The following is a 21203-nucleotide window of genomic DNA, read 5'->3' as shown; positions in this document are numbered from 1 at the left end:
GACACTTCATAAGATAAATTTCCTCTTTAAATAAGATAATAAGAAGCAGAGGAGAGAGGTAAAGTCCCCTGGATTTATAAAATGCTTATCATACGATTCCGTCATAATGAATCCTTATAGGAGAATTCTGCCAAATTGTGAAAAAAATGAATGTGCATATTAATGTATAGTAAAAGGGATTTACATGATAAAACCTTTCGTTGATGTCTCAAACTCTGATTTACCCTGATTGATATTTGGGGAATCATTTTTGGTCTCTAATGTCTCAATTAAATATCGTTTCCTGTACTCAGGGCATATTTAGCATGAACAAGTTTGCAAGCAGTAAAAACAAATGCAGCGTTGGGTGATTAAATGGCAATTAATGATAATGTTTAGGAAGTTTTCTGATGGTAGTATGTTCCAATGTGTCAGACAGACATATAGCCGAGAAGTCTACTGTCCATTTAGATTATGGGTTAGTGGCCCTGTCCATGGAGCTCTGCTAAAGTAAAACAGTGAAGGCTATGATATGTAAGAAGATGAAATACATTCTTTAGACCAGAGGTCCTCAACCTTTCTGACCTTGAGAGCCATATTCAGCTCAGAGAGGGTCGGGAGCCACATTGAGGTCTGAGAGAGGGTTGGGAGCCATATTCATCTCTGAGAGAGGGTCAGGAGCCACATTCAGCTCTGAGAGAGGGTCGCGAACCACATTCATCTCTGGGAGAGGGTCGTGAGCCACATTCAGCTCTGAGAGCCACATCCAGCTCCCTAACAGTAGTGAGTGATACGCAGTTCCCCCATTATCAGTGTAATTAATTAAAGCCAAAGCTTTTCCACAAAATTCACACCAAGACAGTATACCAAGGTCCAGGGGTTCCTACCATACCCCCCTTTCCGATCTACTCTTCTGTGTGGCGCTACTCAAAAAAGTCTCTGTATGGAGATCTGCTCTTCATAGCTGTTTGTCAGACCTGGTGCTAATGCACCAAACTGGAAGAAAGGTGCAAACCACATATCATGGCCTGCGAGCCACATCTGGCTCATGACCTACAGGTTGGGGACCTCTGCTGATTGTCCACGATGGGCAAGGAAAAAGGACTCCTGAAAAAGTTGGGTAATATTCAGTATGCTGCTGAATCCTTACAAAACTTCAATCTAAGCAATGTTTTGGGAAAGTGGAAGACGTAGAGGAAGGGATTTTGAAAAGGGGGCTGGCTACAGGAAAACATTGGCATGATGCATATTCCAACTTCCCAGATGCGCTTGTCTGAATACTGAGAAACCATACAAAACTGTTACTACTCTCTTGTACCTTGCTTTGTCTTACTGCTAATTATTCCAAGGTGCCCACTGGCCCCAGGACCTACATTAGCACATTGTGACCTGTGAACACTATATGCAGTCATCCTATTATAATGAAAGGACTGGACAGAAATAAAAGATAATATTTCTATTCTAAAACTGCAGCTAATAACACAGAATTGTCCCATTGATAACAAATGAAGAGGACTTCTCAGCTCCTTCAACCTCACTGCACAGTGGTCTCTGCACAGAGCATGCTCACAACGCTAACATGGAAGCCAAAGAGATATTTCAAAGATTGCTATATCCAGATGCCTACTGTAAAGTAAAGTTCTGCAACCACCCAGACAAAGTAGTTTCCATACGTAATGAGCCGAAATGACCAAATAAATTTGAATGGAATGATATTCTACACAAATGTTGTAATTTGCTTTCACATCACTTGTCTGGTCAATGTCATATCTTCATATCGACCCCCTTTGCGCTGAAATCTCCAGGCCTTGTACGCTAGGCGGAGACTTAATGTTACGCAACACGCTGTGATTTTGTGTGCATGTGCAGAACCCTCCCGGGCTTCATCAAAGCCATAAGTCCCGGCTCAGTGTGAGAGGTCTATAGACATAGTGGCGTGAGTGTCAGCAACCTGAAGATGCAAAAAGGACCAGATGGGTGATTTTGAGGAGCGGAGGTGAAAGAGAGGTGAGTGATCAGTAGACTATAACATTTTTTTAGATTTTTGACATCTTACATGTTTAGTCTCAAGAGCATAAAATGAGATTTTAAATTTCAATAGAAAAGCTTCTACTCAAATCAAATTTACCCGGAAGAAACACATGAACTGGCAAATTACAATTTTGCCTGATCCGCTCATTGCTAATATTGATACAAAGAAAATAGAATAAAAAATGCATGATGAGAAAGTAAAACATAGTCCATCCAATAGGGTCCTACCGGTGTGGTTAGAAAATGGCAACAATCCACAACTTCTAAAATTCTGGTAACCTCTACAAGTAAAATACCAAGTCAAGAGATCTTTGCTACAATATATGGTTGGCATAGTTGGGGGTACTTGAAGTGCAAAGCAGGAGCGGGGTGGACTTGGTATATTGGTCTACAGCGGTGGCCTAGCCACTAAGACTAAAACTGCGTACACTGAGACCAACAAACAATTGAAAATCGGAACAGATTATCCCTTCATACTTATGGCAATGTTGAGTGCCGAAATTCTTCTTCATGTGATTTATCTTCTAACACAACTCGGCACTGAGCTAGAGAATATTTCACAGGAACCGTGAAAACTCAAAAACACATTTTTTATGAGGAAAAGAACAGTGAGATAAATATCTCCCCTGTTCACAGTCATAACAATCCACTTTCTTATGCTGTAAAGAGCACAGAGCGGTACCGTCAGCTACATGATGAAGGCGGAGGATGGAACCATATTTTACGGCCTCTCAACTAATTCATAATCCAACTTAATAACAAAGGAGACTCTTGAAAGCAAAGAAACAAAAGGTCCAGACTCCTAAGAATGATGAAGCAGATGGAAGCATATTTACATTTCTCCCAGAATAATATTATAGCGGTTTTCAATACCCAGCAAAACCTATTATGTGCAAATATAAACATCCATATGTGTATAGAAAGGAAAAGTGGTATCAGCCAAGATTAGACAAAAGCCGATTAAATACTTTATACTGTACTCGGTGCCGGGAAAGATATCAAGAATATTTTTGTTATGTTCGCAGGAAAAGAAACAAACGCTCTCAATGGAAAGTGCTGAAAAAAAAATCTCACTTGCTGATTGATTTTTTTTTCTACGTTCTACTTCATTGGTAAGAGAAAGAAAAACCTAGAGGAAAAAATTTAAAGAGCACAAGGATAGGAACAGGAAGACTAAGGAATGGAGTCGTAAAAAAAAAATTCTACCTTCACGTTTTACTAAAGTTTGAATAATATTGGTCTGGGAATTCTAGGGACTCTTGGATCAATGGAGAACAGGCACAATCGCTTTTAGGATACCAGTCACATTGAAAATGATTGTTCCATGACCCATGGTGGAATGCAAAAGTGTCGCAGGAGAGAAATGTGTTTTACCTACATGAAAATGACCGAAAACCTGTTGGGATGTAAGGTGGAGGATTTAGTTGTTGGAGCTCGAAGATTTACAAAATTATTAGAAGGACTCAAGTGGAAGACAATAGTGAATTTCACGCCTCTCCTATAGTCAGAATGGAATGACATTGTCCGTAAGTGCAGCACATTCATTGTCTGGGAGGTGGGGTGTCTGTGAAGCTTTATCCGGGATTGTTGGGGGTTGCCATATTGGTAAATGTTAGATCTCAGGATTGGGGAAGGGGTGGTTTTACCACAATAGGGAAAGACATGTAGGTTTGTTCCACAACCTATGACTGGGCATGCGTAAGGTCATTCAGGAAAGATTGGCTCTTTTTTGTAAGTTCTTCTATAGACTTTTAAGGCACTATTACAAAAATACTATTCCAAACAGAAGTATACTTACTTTAAAGCTTTCTTTTCATTGCGAATTCCACGACTGGAGTCCGGGGTTCCGACTGTGTCCAAAGAATTTTTGTAGCGTTTCCCCTAGAAATATTAACAAAATATGTATTAATAAACCATTCTACAACTTCTAATAAGAATTACCTTGGCTTTTCAGAGATAAGAATTCTTGACATTCAACAGCCCTGCTTGATTGTTGACTCAATATCATTCAAAGCAATGGGCGCTTACAATCATTATTGAGCCAATAAACTCCCGCTAGAACAAGCTGTAGGCAAAATGTTGAGTAATTGAATGGTTCAACTACCTAAAAGTAAATAAATTACCGTGTTTTCCCGAAAATAAGCCCTAGCAGGATTTTTTGGCCTGTTTGCAGTAGACATGAAATATAAGCACTACTCCAAAAATAAACCCTAGTTGCATACTCAAACTAATAGTATCCTGAAACAGTGTTTGTGTTGCTCTCAGTCCTGGCTGATTAAGAGAATGAATATTCACTCTCCTCTTTCGTAATCATGCCTATTGCTCTTAGTCCTGCACTGCACCCGCACTCTGCCTGCTGTATTACCAGTACTGCCAGCCTGAGGATCACATTGCAAACATTGGTGACTCTCCTGATTTGATAGTGACAGTGTGTATGTGTATGCAGATATTACTCTCAGCTCAGGAGAGCCACCGAGGATTGCTATGCGATCTTGGTACAGTGACACAGTATATCAGGCACAGAGTGTCAGTGTCATGCAGGAGTCATAGCGATGGGCAGTATTCTTGGTGGGGAAGAGGGTGAATATTCATTCACTTAATTAGCCTGCACTCTTGATCTGGGAGTTACAGCGTGTACGTCTATGCAGCTGTCACTCTCAGCTCAGGAGAGATACCAAGGATTGTGATGCGATTCTGGCACACTGATACAGTATAGCAGGCACAGAGTGTTAGTGCTGTGCAGGACTCATAGCGATGGGTGGGAGTCTTGGTGGGGAAGAGGGTGAATACGTATTCACTTAATTAGCCAGCACTCCTGATCTGAGAATGAGTGTGTATGTCTATGCAGCTGTCACTCTCAGCTCAGGAGAGATACCAAGGACTGCAATGCAATCCTGGCACAGTGATACAGTATAGCAGGCACAAAGTGTCAGTGCCATGAAGAACTCATAGTGATGGCCGTGATTCTTGGTGGGGAAGAGGGTGATTATTCATTCACTTAATTAGTCTGCACTCCTGATCTGGGAGTGACAGCATGTATGTCTATCCAGCTGTTACTCTCAGCTCAGGAGAGCCACCGAAGATTGCTATGCGATCCTGGTAGAGTGATTCAGAGCCAGAACAGATCATCGCAGGGATGATCAGGCAGGAAGTTAGCAACTACTTGCTGGTAACTTTTTAGCCCAATAAACCCCCCGCCAAAAAAAGAACAAAAGTCCCAGATAACCCCTTTAAGTATGGTTTGATAGAGCTAACTTCAAAAGAACAAAGTTGATGCATTGGTAGATGCATTTTGTAGTTTCCTCATGTTTGAGATACTGTACATATTGCATATGTGCTGGGCACTGCGAGATTATGACATATACTGTACATATATACTTGTCCACATATTCCTTCTCCGGACTTGGTTAAAACACTAAATGAATAATAAAGTGCAGTTGTATACAGCGTATGACAAGATGAATCCAATTTCAATTTGCTGCTCTTAAATCTGATTTAAATATATAACAGCAGCTATAATAATCAATAGGGTATAATTATAGTCAGCCCATAAGTGCACATCGTGAAATGTTTACTAAGCCTTCCACCAATAAACCATCAAGAGCAAATAATAAAAAGCAAAGTTTAGACTATTACAAAGGGATGTGAAGTAAATTGAGCATGTAAATGTATGAAGAATGAAGTGATAAATGCCCGACGTCTCCATTCTCAGGCCACCAGATTTTAGTTTTACCAGGATCGAACCTCTCAGCTTATAGTGTCTTCAAATAAACCCAGAAAGTCTTATTGTGAGCTGCCGAGTCCACCATTACCTAAAAGAGGTTTGGGTTTTGTAAGCCGCGCGAAACAGCAGATTTGATGTGCCATGTCACTAAGCTTTATGTGCCACTTTCTATACATGACTCCACCGCGGCTCCATGGTCATGTGCCGACCTAGCAATGACATGCACTAGAAATGGGGAATGAGTGGTGGAGGAGTTCTTGGAAAAATCATTATTAATTTATGAGGTGAAGAAATCCATAGAAGGAAGGAGAACATGGCACAAGACCTTGGGCCTGACTCATCATTTCCAATTTATTGAAGTCACTTTTCTTTTTTGTTTTGTGGTATTCACTGAAATTTTTTTGTGCCAAATTTTCCAAAATGGTTCCAATGCGGTTCATGAATTGGGCACAAAATCAAAAATTCTTTTTATTTTTATCTTTGGTCAGTTTTTGCAACTTTTTAGCACCAAAAATCGAAAAACCTTTAATAAGACTCAAAAATGTGCCGTACTGTACTGCCGTACTCTGCTCCACATCTTGACAGAAAAAAACAGAGATGTAGAACTTTTTGCAAATTTATTAAATAAGAAAAACTGAAATATCACATGGTCATAAGTATTCAGACCCTTTGCTTAGACACTCATATTTATGTCACATGCTGTCCATTTCCTTGCGATCCTCCTGGAGATGGTTCTGCTGCATCATTGGAGTCCAGATGTGTTTAATTAAACTGATAGGACTTGATTTGGAAAGGCGCACACCTGTCTATATAAGACCTCACAGCTCACAATGCATGTCAGACCAAATGAGAATCATGAGATCAAAGGAACTGCCCAAGAAGCTCAGAGACAGAATTGTGGCAAGGCACAGATCTGGCCAAGGTTACAAAAGAATTTCTGCAGTACTCAAAGTTCCTAAGAGCAAAGTGGCCTCCATAATTCTTAAATGGAAGAAGTTGGGGACCACCAGAACTCTTCCTAGACCTGGCCGTCCAGCCAAACTGAAAAATCATGGGAGATGAGCCTTGGTTAGAGAGGTAAAGAACCACCCCAAGATCACTGTGGCTGAGCTCTAGAGATGCAGTAGGGAGATGGGAGAGAGTTCCACAAAGTCAACTATCACTGCAGCCTCCACCAGTTGGGCCTTTATGGCAGAGTGGCCTGACGGAAGCCTCTCCTCAGTGCAAGACATATGAAAGACCGCATAGAGTTTGCAAGAACACATGAAGGACTCCCAGACTATGAGAAATAAAAATCTCTGGTCTGGTGAGACAAAGATAGAACTTTTTGGTGATAATGTTAAGCAGTATGTGTGGAGAAAACTAGGCACTGCTCATCACCTGCCCAATACAGTCACCACAGTGAAACATAGTGGTGGCAGCATCATGCTGTGGGGGTGTTTTTCAGCTGCAGGGACAGGACGACTGGTTGCAATTGAAGGAAAGATGAATGTGGCCAAGTACAGGGACATCCTGGAAAAAAACCTCTTCCAGAGTGCTCTTGACCTCAGACTTGGCCGAAGGTTCACGTTCCAACAAGATAATGACCCTAAGCACAAAGCTAAAATAACAAAGGAGTGGCTTCAGAACAAGCCTGTGACCATTCTTGACTGGTCCAGTCAGAGCCCTGACCTAAACCCAATTGAGCATCTCTGGAGAGACCTGAAAATGCCTGTCCACCAACAATCACCATCCAACCTGATGGAACTGGAGATGATCTGCAAGGAAGAATGGCAGAGGATCCCCAAATCCAGGTGTGAAAAACTTGTTGCATCATTCCCAAGAAGACTCATGGCTGTACTAGCTCAAAAGGCTTCTTCTACTGAATACTGAGCAAAGTGTCTGAATACTTATGACCATGTGATATTTCAGTTTTTCTTGTTTAAAAAATTTGCAAAAATATCTATATTTCTGGGGGGGGGTTCTGTCAAGATGGGGATGGGGTGCTGAGTGTAGATTAATGAGAAAAAAATGAACTTTTTGGAATTTACCAAATGGCTGCAGTGAAACAAAGAGTGAAAAATGTAATTGGGTATGAATACTGTGCATACCCACTTTATACGAATCTGTCTAAAACATGTGGAATAGCAAAGTTGTTGAGGAAAAATTAAAAAAATAAGTTTTAAAAAATAAAGATAGCTTAAAAAGTGGCGCTGATCGTGAGAATAAAACGTAAATACTAAAAGCCACAAAAAAAGGAGCAAAGTAATCCTGAACACTTGAGAAACAGCAATGATGAATTGGTGTCTATTTGCCTCAATATATACCATTAAATGGAAGAAATGTACCATAACGATGTAATAATTAAGGGGTTGATCCACTACAAAGCATAGTGGCCATATTAATATAAAGCTGTGACAAAAGGTTTTTCCTAAATACCTTCAGTTGACAATTCTGCCAGTGAGCAGCGCTACAGCTGTCTGCTCATCCCCATCACGTCACCCCTAGCTGCAGTGACCTTTGATATCCGGTGATGTCACGTCAACTTCCAGAATTGGAAGTTGACCCAGCATCATCACGGCGGGCCCCAGTCTTCCTGAGTGACTTGGCTGTGGGAGGAGTTTAAACGCATATCACAGCCCAGCATCGCTTTTGCTTGCGGCGCTCTTCAGTGAAGGAGAGAACGCACTATATGCTGGGTTGTGATGTGCGAGGAAACTCAACCCACAGCCCAGTCACAGAGACTGGGTACCGCCTCAGTGATGTCGGGTCAACTTCCAATTCCGGTAGTGACATCACTGGACATCAGAGGTCACATCAGCCCAGGTCACGTGATGGAGGATGAGCAGACAGTGATACAGCAGAATGGACAAAGTAGGTATTTACGAAAAGCCTTTTGTCTCAGCTTTAGGCCTGTTTCACACGTCAGTGAAAAACACTGACGTTCTTCACTGACGTGTAAAACATGCACATGTTCCCCCGTGTTTCGTGATTCACGGCACACGTGGGTTGTCCATGTACAATCAGTGATCCGTGATTGCAAATGGACATTACTCACCTGCCTTTGCTCCTGCTGTCCATGGTGCTGAACTCCTCGGCTCTGCAGCCTTCGCCCACCGCTCTCTGCAGCTACTTCCGGGTCGGCTGTTCCTGCTTTCATGAATATTCATGAGCCGGGCAGGAGCTGCAGAGAGCGGAGGCTGCACAGCGAATCGCTGGAAAGGTTAGTTGAAAATGTTTATTAGTTAATATGTCAGTGATTTTCTGGTACGTGTTTCACGGATCACACCATAGTGAGGTCCGTGGATCATCAGTGATGCCAGAAAAAAACGGACTTGTCTCCATGCAGAATCACAGACACACGTGTACACAGCATGGAGACACGTTCAGTGAAAAATCACTGATGTGTGAGCAGACCCATTGATTATAATGTGTCTGCGTATGTCAGTGATTCTGGTACATATAAAAAAAAGCACAAACGTACCAGAATCACTGTCGTGTGAAGGAGGCCTTACATTGATGTGACCGCTTTGCTTTGTAGTGGACCATCTCTTGAAGAAGGCTACCATACTAAGGGAAAACCTTCTGGGCCCAGCTGAAGCCTCATGTAAAGCAGAAATTCCAGAAGGTTTCATGTTCTCAGGCATCTTATTTTATTTTTGGGGAAGCTGAGAGAGGCTGGGAATGGGTGTGGAGGGAGTTTGGCCTCTACTATGTAAAGGATACAGTACACAAGTAGCCTCTTACGAGAGGAAGAACACTTTAACTCTAGCGCCAATAACTGGGAGAAGCAATCCAAAAAGCTACTATCAAGCCTGGGCACATGACTTAGGATAACAAGCCAAAACAAAAACTCCATTGAATGCCCAGAGGAGCATTGCATGGCCTATAAGTCTCCTTACCCTCCACAAGGCGAAACTTTACTTCAATTGGCTACAGTGAAAAGAAGAGATTTTATGGCAGACGAATGGCTGCATAGCCAATATCATTAAGCAAGTGTTGAACAATATATCTGTGACTTTCCAGATAATCAGATTAGCACACACAGTGGAATTACAGCACAGATTTGTGCAGAAACTTCCATGTTATAATCATCATTGTCAGAAACCAAGATATCACCCGGGAACAAACTACAGAGCATTTCACAGGAATTATCAAACAGATGTAACTCGGATACACCAGGCAGCTATGACGTCTCTCTGACTAACTTGCTTTATATATAGTTTTACTTATGAATTATTAAATCCCCTCCGAATACGCCTGGCAGGAGAGGACAGGTTTTAATGGGGCCTGGGAAAGAGAACAGAGGATTTGATTCCTTGTTAGATGACTGAATGTTTAGCAGAATTCGAGCACCCCAAGGACCTGTGAGGGAGCGCTGGATGTGAATGTTTTTTGTGGCTGATACTAACACTAAGCATGCCTTGTTTTGTGCTGACTTTAGAGATTTTAGTCACTATTCACGTTGCTAAATAATTAGGAATTCAGAATTGGATTTAGTAGATATGGTATTACTGGTTTATAGAACATTTTCCTATAATCAGTGCAAAACCTAAGGGCTGTGCGCTTACAAAATGTCATGAGTATAACATATGTCACATGGGCATGTGGGGGCCAAATAACTCATATTATATAGCACTGTGTACTTACAAATGCTCATTTTGTCCTTCTACCCAGTTAATTCTTCTATTTTCCATTAGGTCTATGACATCACATGATTAAAAAAAACTAGCTGAATCCTGCTATGCTCTATGCAGAACAATTAAGTCTCTTTTCCCTGCATGTCTGATGAATAAGATTCTTTGGATAAAGCTGGAGTGCTTCGTTTTTCATTTTTTAATTGGATCTTAAATGTATCTGCGGACTAAGATATTTTACTACCTCCATCCATACAGAAAAGATTTGATTGGAGAATGTGCTGCTTAATTTTCTTACTAGGCTAGGGGCAGACGAGTATAGATTCTCTTATCTGAGAGAATTGGGCAGATGAAAAGAAGACAGAGAAAAAAAATGTCTCCATTTTCTCCATTCTGTTAGTCCAGGTTTTCCACAAATTGATTGACTTACATGGCCGAGTGCAATCCGACAATCAGGGGCAAATCAGACATGCTGCGATCTTTTCCTCAGACCAACTTAGTCCAAGGGTGATCTGATGTTTATGTCGGATTGGACTCGGACCAAAAATACGGTCATATGTGTAGTGAGTGGCCAGGGGAGCCTTCGGCCTTGTAGTCGTGGCCTTTGTTGCTTCAAGGCTTACCCCTGGCTCCATCACTACTACAAGGTCGGGGACTGGCTTGGTGGGGCAGAGTGTGGTCGTGTCGTCGTCGATAGTGGCACAAACAGTCTTCAGGCCAGATGTGATGCAAACAAAAGACATGTTTATTGACACACTTGACACACGCAGTCTCAATCCGGTTGTTGCAGACAAGAAAAAAACACTTCCTGGGCTAGGGGACAACCTGCCCTGACAAATCCTCCCGTGGGGCTGTGCCCTGATTACTCCGCTTCACCGGGCTCCCACTGTCGGTTACACACACCCCGGACCCACACCGGTTGCTTCACTCACGAGGATCCGTCCACTCCCGTTCTCTCCGGCGTCCCCTCTTAATTCAGCCCCCACACTCTGCCCCTTGATCGTCACACTCTCACGTCCCGGATCCAACAACCTTACACACACTCACACCTTCCCCCATACTACAGCCGGCTCCTCCTCCCCGGTGGCTACAGCCGTCCCACCCGGCCACTAGGGGTGCCCTAACACAAACACATGCATATATAGATAACACATTTTTATTAGTTACAATTCCGGGTTAACTATGCTGGTACTGGTAGGGAGTAGGCCCACCCACTACATGATGCACGAGTCCTAAGATGCATACACCACATGGATGCAGTAAGGTCGGATTCAAATATGTTTTGCAATAATAAGGTTGAGATTGTCTTGAGACAGCTCACTGGTTTTATCCATCATGAGATGTTTCTTGTGTGTCACCTTGGTAATAAGACACCTTTTTAAAGGCTATCAGTTCAACCAGCTGATATTTTTCACTAAGTGGCAGCATTTCTTTCTAATTACTGATAGATTTCAGCTAGTGTCATGACTTTTTATGGCTTTTCCACCTTTCTTTCTTCATGTGTTTAATACTTTTTCCCTGTATCATTTCTCATTTTTACACTTAATTTATGGACATCTTATGGTTTGATTTCTTTGCTTGTGGAACTGGATGGGTTGTTACTGGTGAGAAATTCATGTCAATAGCACCTTTAGAAATATATTTGCTTAGAAAATCCACTACTTCACAGTTACAATAAGGTCCAAATATTTAATGGTCTTCCTAATAGATGACATCTACAGTACTAACAGCTGGTATAATGTGCTTTCAGTTAACATCAGGTCACACTGACACAATACCCACTAATAAAAGCAGATATGTGGCAGAATTGCTATGCATGCCAGGCTTTTAGCACATCTTCTAAAATTAAAGACTTCTTACTTAACCAGTAGGACCTACTTATCTACGTATGTTGTCAATCACTTGGAAGTCCTGATAGAAGTTTAGTAATTCTGTAGCACCCTGGAAGCAATTAGGGAGCTAGAAGGTACTGCATCCTCACCGGAATGCAGGACCTACCCTCTAGGTACCCAGAAGCCCAGTGCCGGTAACACACAAACACTTCAAGTAATCCCAGTTTTACCCAACATTCCCCTATAGAATGTTACAAGGCTAGGGTTGGACCAATGGATGGCCGCCTAGAGGTGGAGCCAGTCTAGTCCACTAGTTGACCAGGTGGGAGGGGCAGACTGTGGACACTCAGCAAGACAGTAGTCAGTTTAGCAGGGACAGAGGAATGGACAGTCAGAAGGACCAGAGACTCCAACCCCACAGGGTTCATGCTATCGTCATATGGATTGCAGTGGAAAACCACAAGACGGGGACCCCCAGTTGCTCTACGCCTCAGGGACCCACCAACCAAAGACAGGTGCAGGGGAAGAAGGCATCAGATTACTAAACTGGCACTGGGACGAAAGGAACCTGAAGGTGAAACCAGCCGGCCTCGGGTGACCAGTTACCACCAGAAAGTGAGTAAAGAACCAGTTGCACTGAACCCCTTGTGTGGACTACCTTCTTCCGACACCCGTCACATCACCTACCCTCTGGGGCCCGGCCCTGCTTGCAGAGGGCCTAACATCCAGGCTGCCATTAACACCAGCCCCAGTAGTGGATATTGTGCAGCGGTGGCACCATCCATATATCCGCAAAACCGCAAGTGGCGTCACGTGTGAACACTAATCTAATCCCTGTAAATATTACCATTTTCAAAAAGGACCCAGGTCGCGGGACCGGGCAACAGCCAACAAAGTGACATTCCACAGTTATACACCGCCCGGGACCGAGTACCCCATAACCCTGTGCGACACACAATAGTTTGTATTAACATCTTGAGTGCAGCTGAACCATAGAAGCAGATTGGAAACGTCTCCAACAACATAAAACATATGTTTTACGCAGCTTACAACTTATTCAAGGACATAAATACAATATACATAAAAACACTATTAAAACAATCCAAAAGTTATATAACTCTCAGATATGAATACTATGCAAACACTAATATAAAAACATCTCAAACAATCACATACTTTCCATATAAAAAACATCTCTTTCTATTAAACATTCGCTTTTCATCAAATCAAGTCAACCAGTATACAGAAATTAGAATATAATAATGTATGAGTGACGCTAAAGCATAAAAAAATCATATGAAATGAAAAAGCAAGCACAGAAAAAGCAAAGAATAAGTAGGCCTATTTATAAGAAAGAGAAATTAAAGGGAACCTCTCACCAGATTTGGCGACTATAAGCTATTCTAGAATACTGTATATAAGAGCCCTGGTCACCTTGTAGAACATAAAAAACACTTTTATAATACTCACCTAGGGGGCAGTCCAGTCCGATGGTCGTTGCTCTGCAGTCTGGCGCCTCCTCTCCTCGGCGGTTGCCGTCCTTCTTCTACTCAGCCCAGTATGAATGACAGGTCTACGTCACCCACACAGGCCGATATTACAGTCCTGCGCAGGCGCACATTAATCTACCCTGCTGAGGGCAGATCAAAGTACTTTGATGCTCAGGCGCGAGAAAAGGTGAAAGACCGCATGCACATGTACACCTCAGCAGGGCAGATCAAAGTGCACTTGCACAGGATCTCAATGCCAGCCAGTGTAGATGACATAGGGCGCGTCATGCAGCGGGGCTCAGAAGAAGAAGGACAGAGATCGACGCAGAGAGGAGCCATCGTACCGGAGAGCAGTGGCACCCATTGGACCTGACCGCCCCTAGGTGAGTATAATAAAAGTGTTTTTTACATTATACACATCAGCCTGGGCTCTTATATACCATATTCTGGAATGCTGTATATAAGGGCTCGCTGGTGGTGGTGGCCGTAGCTTATAGTCGCCAAATCTGGTGACAGGTTCCTTTTAAGGATATCACGATTTTTCATAACATCATTACTAAAATTTGCCAACATTTCTTGTGTATTATGTGATCATGTATATATAAAGATAAAGGGAATCTGTCAGCAGGTTTTCGCTATGTAATCTGAGGACACTGGCTCTCCCAGGAATCGTGGTTAGTCAGTGCTGGCTTCCTTTCTTCCTCCTTCGGACATTTCAGAGATCTATAAGAAGTGAGAGCTTCAAATGCTCTCAAAATGCCACCTGATGTTAATTACATTCGAAGGAGGGGAGAGTGAAGCAAGCAATGATAGCCCATTATTCCCAAGGAGAGTCAGTGTCCTCAGATTACATAGCAAAAACCTGCTGATGTCAGGTGATCCCCGGACGAGCAAGTGCCAACACTGCTGAAGGGCTGTCGGCCAAGTAGGTGAGTGTAGGTGGTATTATTTCACTGGTTTGAAACATAGACATTAAAAAAGGGTTGTATGATTAGTGGACCACCCCTTAAAGGCTTTAGTCATGTTTAGTAGTTTTACTTGTTTTCAACTCTTTTGCCTTAACTTCATTGATGATTTCATCATTTACTTTGGTGTCATAATTTATATTTATGAATCTTTGTTGCAAAATGTTAACAAAAAAGGAATAAATTTGGGCGACAGGTTCCCTTTAAGTAACTAGAGAGAATACTTTTCTAGGTGTATCTCTGTATGTATTCAGTACATTGCCTTTATGTGCCCCCGATATCATTACAAAGCATAAAGGACATACAGAGTCTGAAAGAAGAAAAATGAGCCATGTCCCATCAGAGGCTATACAGAGATGTTCATCTATAAATAACTCCGAATATGGCCCCATATGGAGGGATCATACACACGGAGATCCTTCAGCCACAGTGCAGAGCCACAGGGTCCCTCATTGTGTGCCTCAGCCTCTGGGCACATGGTTCGGCTGTACCCGAAGCCTATTCCTGTAATTTTATGTATAGTTTGGAAAATTAGCTCCTCTATATCAGGCCAGGTATTAGCGTGTGAATCTATTTAAAAATTAATTGTTTAGCTTTGCAAAATAATCTTAGGCAGAATATGAAAAATTCAAGAATGACCTTGCAGTGCGTTAGCTTAAATTTCAGAATCAATTCTGGAAGATGAGTTTTAAATCTGTTCTTAATTACCATACTGTGCTACTGGCAACATCATGGAGTAATAATAATTATAGTACAAAAAATGGGTAATTGACCAAAAAAATCTAAACAAGTGAGAAGAATTTAAAAACAAATCCACCGGCCAACTGTTTTCCATTATACATTCAGTTTGCTTTAACCCTATACAATCCCAAAGGTGTTACACACAGAAAGATATGATTTTGCTTGTAAAAATGTGCTAGGGCTTTTTTTGGGGGGTAGGGCTCATTTTTGGGCAACATGGATGGGGGAAAGTTTACCCAGATCCCCCCTTTTCAGGAAAATCATACTTAGAAGACCCGGGTGTCTGCATTGCTCCCAAGACTTCCTGAGACCTTTGGCAGGCGCTCCCAGCAGGTATGCTTTACGCGATCCTCCATTTCTTCTGGCCAACACTCACATACATCAGTTTGCACATACACTCACACCCACACCCATCAGATCGCACAAACATACACACACTCAACACATCCAGCGATACCGATTGCTTCCGGCCGGTAGAGGAATCTGGTACGCAGTGTAGTGTGAGGACCTGCGATGGAATGCATAGAGGACCTGCGGTGGAACACATCGAAACGTTCCACCGCAGGTCTTCCATGCGTTCTACGGCTGTTCCTCGCGCTCCACTGCAATGCATCACAGGTTCCTCTGCAGGCCGGAAGCAATCGATATTGCCGGATGTGGTGAGTGTGTGTGTGTGTGTGCGATCTGATGTGTGATTGTGTGTGTGACCTGATGTGTGCAATCTGATTTGTGTGGGCGTGCGATCTGATGTGTGTGAATAATGGAAAGCTGCTAATTGGATTTTGCTATAAGCCTCCTAACATACCTGAACAGGTAGAGGGTGAAATGCTGCAACAAACTGAAAAGGCAGCTAATAATAATAATAATTGGGTCCTTATGGGATATTTCAACTATCCGGACATTCAGTGGGACATAGAATCTTCTGGTTGTGCTAAAAGCTGTAAATTCTTATCTACTATTCAAGACAATTTCCTCTCTCAGATGCTAGATTAATCAACAACAGGAGATAATTTGCTAGATCTGGTCCTGTCAAATACACCAGATACAATTTCAGAAGTACAGGTCCGGGAGCACTTGGGCAGCAGCGATCATAATATAGTAAGCTTCAAAGTAATATTCAATAGAACATCTGAAAGGGGAAATGCTAAAATCTGGAATTTTAGTAAAGCTGATTTCAACAAATTAAGGGAAAAGCTTAATTGCATAGCGTGGGACAATCTCATGGTAAGGCTATGTGCGCACAGTGCGTTTTTCGCGGCGTTTTTGCGCGTTTTTTCGGGTGCGTTTTTGGCCTCAAAACTGCAGGACTTTGCTTCCCCAGCAAAGTCTATGAGTTTTCATTTTTGCTGTCCGCACACATCTGTTTTTTTACCTGCGTTTTTGAGTTAAAAAAAAATGGACATGTCAGTTCTTTTCTGCATTTTTCTGCGTTTTCCGCCCATGCAATGCATTTGAAAAATGCAGCAAAACGCAGAGATCAAAAATGCAGCAAAACGCAGCCAAAACCGCACCAAATCGCGGCATAAACGCATGCGTTTTTTGATGCGTTTTTTCGACGCAGGTGCGTTTTTGTGCGTTTTTAGCGGCTAAAAACGCACAAAAACGCAGCGTCAAAAAGACGCAGTGTGCGCACATAGCCTAACTGGGGATACCGAACATAAATGGGGTAAATTAAAGGAGTCCTGTAAAAACGTATACCCCAGCTAATAAAATGTCCAGGAATAAAAAGAAACCACTATGGATAAATAACACTGTACAAAGTATAATAAAACAAAAACAAAGGGTGTTCAAAATCTTTAAGGCTGAGAATACAGAAATAGCATTTCAAGAGTATAAAGATATCAATAGGAAATGTAAAAAAGAAATCAAACAATCAAAATTAGCTACTGAAACAAAAATCACCAAGGACATTGAAGTAAATCCCAAATTCTTTTGTAAATACATTAATGCCAAAAGGAAAACAAAGGATAGTATTGGCCCCTCATAATATAATCACAAGTTAATTATAGAGGACAAAGCAAAGACTGAGATATTACATAGGCACTTCTCATCAGTGTTCACTGTTCCAGGGATCATTGAACAAGTCAAAAATCAAAATTCACCACCAGATATAATTAATTTAACACAAGAAGAAGTATGCCTGCGTCTGAGTAAATTAAACATTGCCAAATCCCCTGGGCCAGATGGGATTCATCCATGAATATTGAGAGAATTGAGCTTAGTAATTGACAGACCGCTGTATCTCATCTTTTTAGACTTGCTTGTAACAGGGTTGGTGCCTCAGGATTGGAGGATTGCTGATGTGGTACCGATATTTAAGAAAGGTAAAAGGGTAGATCCAGGCAACAACAGAAAGCCAGTAGTATGCAAAGTTTATGAGGGCATTTTAAGGGATGACATGCAAAAATATACTGCAGAAAATAATATAATAACTGACAAACAGCATCGATTCATGAAACATAAGTTGTCTCTAACCAACATGTTGGGGCTCTATGAGGAGGTACAGTAAGTGCCAATCTGCATGTTGGTAATGCAGCTGATGTGACTTATTTGGAGTTTACAAAGTCATATACTGAAGTTCCAGAAGTAGGGACTAGGGTAAAACGATATGCAACTGGGTAAGGAATTGGCTAAAAGATAGGAAACAAAGAGTAGTTATAAATTGGTACAATCTCTAAATGGGCTATAGTCAGCAGTGGGGTGCCGCAGGGATCTGTGCTAGGACCGATTCTTTTTAATTGCTTTATTAATGACCTTGTGGATGGGATTGATAGTAAAGTGTCAGTCTTTCCTGATGACACCAAACTATGTAGAATATTAAAAACTGACATTGATAGTACAATATTACAACATGATCTGGATAAGATGTCAGAATGGGCAGACACTTGGCAAATGAGATTTAATGTTGATAAAAGTAGAGTAATGTAGCTAGAACAGGGTAATTCTATAGCTGCATATACATTACATGGAAGTGAAATCGGGACTACAGAACAGGAGAAGGACTTGGGTATTCTCATTACAAATAAGCTGAGCAGCAGCACTCAATGTCAGGCAGCAGCTGCTAAAGCAAACAAGATTTTAGAGTGTATAAAAGACAGATTAGATCCCGTGATCCCAACGTATTGTTACCCCTCTATAAATCAGTTGTAAGGCCACATCTGGAATATGGGATGCAGTTTTGGGCTCCATTTTTTAAAAAGGACATTCAGAAGTTAGAGTCAGTTCAAAGGAGGTTAACTAGACTACTACAAGGAATTGAGGCTGCCCGTATGATGAGAGGTTGAAAAATTTAGATTTGTTTACCTTAGAAAAAAGATCTCAGAGGAGATCTCATTTATATGTATAAATACATGTGTGGTCAATATAAAGGACTGCTAATGACTTATTCCTTCCAAAGACAATACTAAGGACCAGGGGGCACTCACTGCGAGTGGAAGAAAAGAGATTCCGACAGCTAAATAGGAAAGGGTTCTTTACAGTTAGAGCAGTCAGACTGTGGAATGCCCTACCACAAGAGGTAGTAATGGCAGATACTATAACAGCTTTCAAAAAAGGGCTGGATGATTTCCTCAGTACACAAAACATTGATGGTTATAAATGACTTAATGACAAAATAATTGGTGTGAGGAAGGCTGAACTAGATCGACCTAGGTCTTTTTTTCAACCTATGTAACTATGTAACTAAAAGGGGGTTCTATCAGTGTGAGACATGTGGATCAAAAGAGCAGACTATGAGCCATTACATATCTCACACTGGTAATTACTCCTTTAATTCAAAATAAGATCTATGGGCTGGACATAGATCTCCCTAAGAATATGCTTCTAGAGATTATTTTAAATGAAAGTGGGAATTAACAGTGTGAGACATGTAATGACTGACAGTCTGCTGCCCTGATCTACATGTCTCACACTGGTAACGCCCCCTTTAATTAAAAATAAGTTCTGGAGGCAGATTCTCAGGGAGATCTGTGTCCGGCCCATAGATCTTAACAGCTCATTTACAGATTAAAGATTTCTCTGGAATAAGACATCGGATCGCAAATATCAAGGTATCATTTTATTCAGCTTCCTATGACCTACATGACCATATAGACGGCTTAGGAGAGTTGATCTTCCTGACAGATCCCCTTGATACCCACATAGTGTTTCCCTGACATTGAACCAAGCACAGAATCATCTGACACTAGTGCAGCTACAGACCATCGGGAATACATTAAGAAATTCTTTATGGTTTTTGATACTATTTTTTTGGGTAGACCATTGTTAAGAAGTGACCTGTGATGCTGCATTGTATGCTGATGGCAGTCTGGATGGCTTTTTGCTCAGTCACAATGGTACTTTTCTCTTTCTGCATCAAACCATGGTTTTGTTCACCATGAGGACCATAGAAACTGACCTCCGTAAATAGATTGTAAGCTTCCCCGAGGCAGAGATTAATAAAAATATGATAATATTATAATACCTAAATATTTCCCATCCGTTATACATAATATAAATATATACCATGAATAATAAATATATAATGGCATTAAGTGTAGGCGGCTGTAATCTGGTTAGAAGGCTGCTGAGGTAAAGCAATTAGTCTTATGGGAAAAATAAAAGTGGATGGTCGTTTATTGGATTTTATTGATTGTTTTCCATGGCACACTAAAAAGCGCTGTTAAAAAGCTAACCCAATTTAGAAATCACTAAGATCACAAGTGCCCCTGCCAGAAGAAAATTGTGGGGAACATCTCTCCATAAATAAAGGAAGCCTTGCATGGATAAATATATGAGCTTTTCTGTGCATGGATGACAAGATCAGTGTAAAACACCATAGGGATTGGTGATCATAGAGATTTGGAAGCTGTAGTAAAGAACTAGTACCCGTGTTTCCCCGAAAATAACACAGGGTCCTATATTATTTTTTTCTAAAAAAGGGCTTATTTTCAGGTGATGTCTTATATTTTCCCATGAACAACAATCCACATTTATTCTTGAACAAAAAAAAAATTGAACATTTATTCAACTATACCATATTTTCATCTTATAAGACGCACTGGATTATAAGACGCACCCCAAATGTAGAGGAGGAAAATAGGAGAAAATAATTTTTAATGTTAAAATGAGGGTCTGTCTTATAATCCTAGTGTGTCTTATAATATCTCATCAGGGGTGTTCGGTTGTGGTGGAGCGGCTCAGGAAGATCACTGGAGGTTCGGGGATGCTGCAGGCTCGAAGAATTAGGTGTCGCTGCTCAGGAGAGTCAGTAGTATAGATAAAAAAAAATTGGTCTGCACTCAGGTAAGTGGGTGGTGGTGCAAGTGAAAAATGGGTCAGTAGACGGAGGGTCAGCGATACTGCATTCTCGGGGGTGTCAGAGCGGCAGGCGACATTGATCTGCCGGCGGATTGCAGGCTCCATTGAATGGGGTTGACAAGATTGGCTTCAAGAAAATGACCGCGGAGGTGGCGTGTGCGCAAATAGGACTCCGTGGCCATTTTCTTGAAGTCCATTGCGTCAACTTGCGCATGCACAGCCTCCGCAGTCATTTTATTGAAATCCATCACGTCAACCATGAGCGATTCAATTGAGTCTGCAGCCCCTAATCGCTGACCTTCCATCCTGTGACCCTCTTGGGCCGCTCCACTGCAGTGACACCCCCTTCTCCAAGTCCTCAGTATCGCTGACCCGGCCTCCTGTGACCCTGCTCCACCACCATCGCTCCGGTAAGCCATATCTGGATTATAAGACGCTCCCCCATTTTACGCACAGTTTTGGGGGAAAAAGTGTGTCTTATAATTCGGAAAATATGGTAATCATGTTGCCACATTCTGGAATGGCAA

The 21203-nt window shown here is 41.8% G+C and overlaps 1 protein-coding gene across 6 annotated transcripts in view; it reads right to left on the bottom strand.

Annotated features, from left to right (window-relative positions):
- SYT7 (synaptotagmin 7) overlaps positions 1-21203 on the bottom strand; it is a 705049-nt gene that overhangs the window by 330652 nt on the left and 353194 nt on the right. For all 6 annotated transcript variants that reach the window (XM_075325168.1, XM_075325167.1, XM_075325171.1 and 3 more), the window contains exon 3: positions 3809-3891. In XM_075325168.1, the coding sequence (XP_075181283.1) occupies positions 3809-3891 (83 nt within the window). The remainder of the gene's footprint in view (positions 1-3808; positions 3892-21203) is intronic.

This window comes from Anomaloglossus baeobatrachus, chromosome 10, assembly GCF_048569485.1.
Source record: "Anomaloglossus baeobatrachus isolate aAnoBae1 chromosome 10, aAnoBae1.hap1, whole genome shotgun sequence".
NCBI classification, from domain to species: domain Eukaryota; kingdom Metazoa; phylum Chordata; class Amphibia; order Anura; family Aromobatidae; genus Anomaloglossus; species Anomaloglossus baeobatrachus.
The sequence above is the reverse complement of the archived record's forward strand: the minus strand, read 5'-3'. Positions and strand labels throughout refer to the sequence as shown.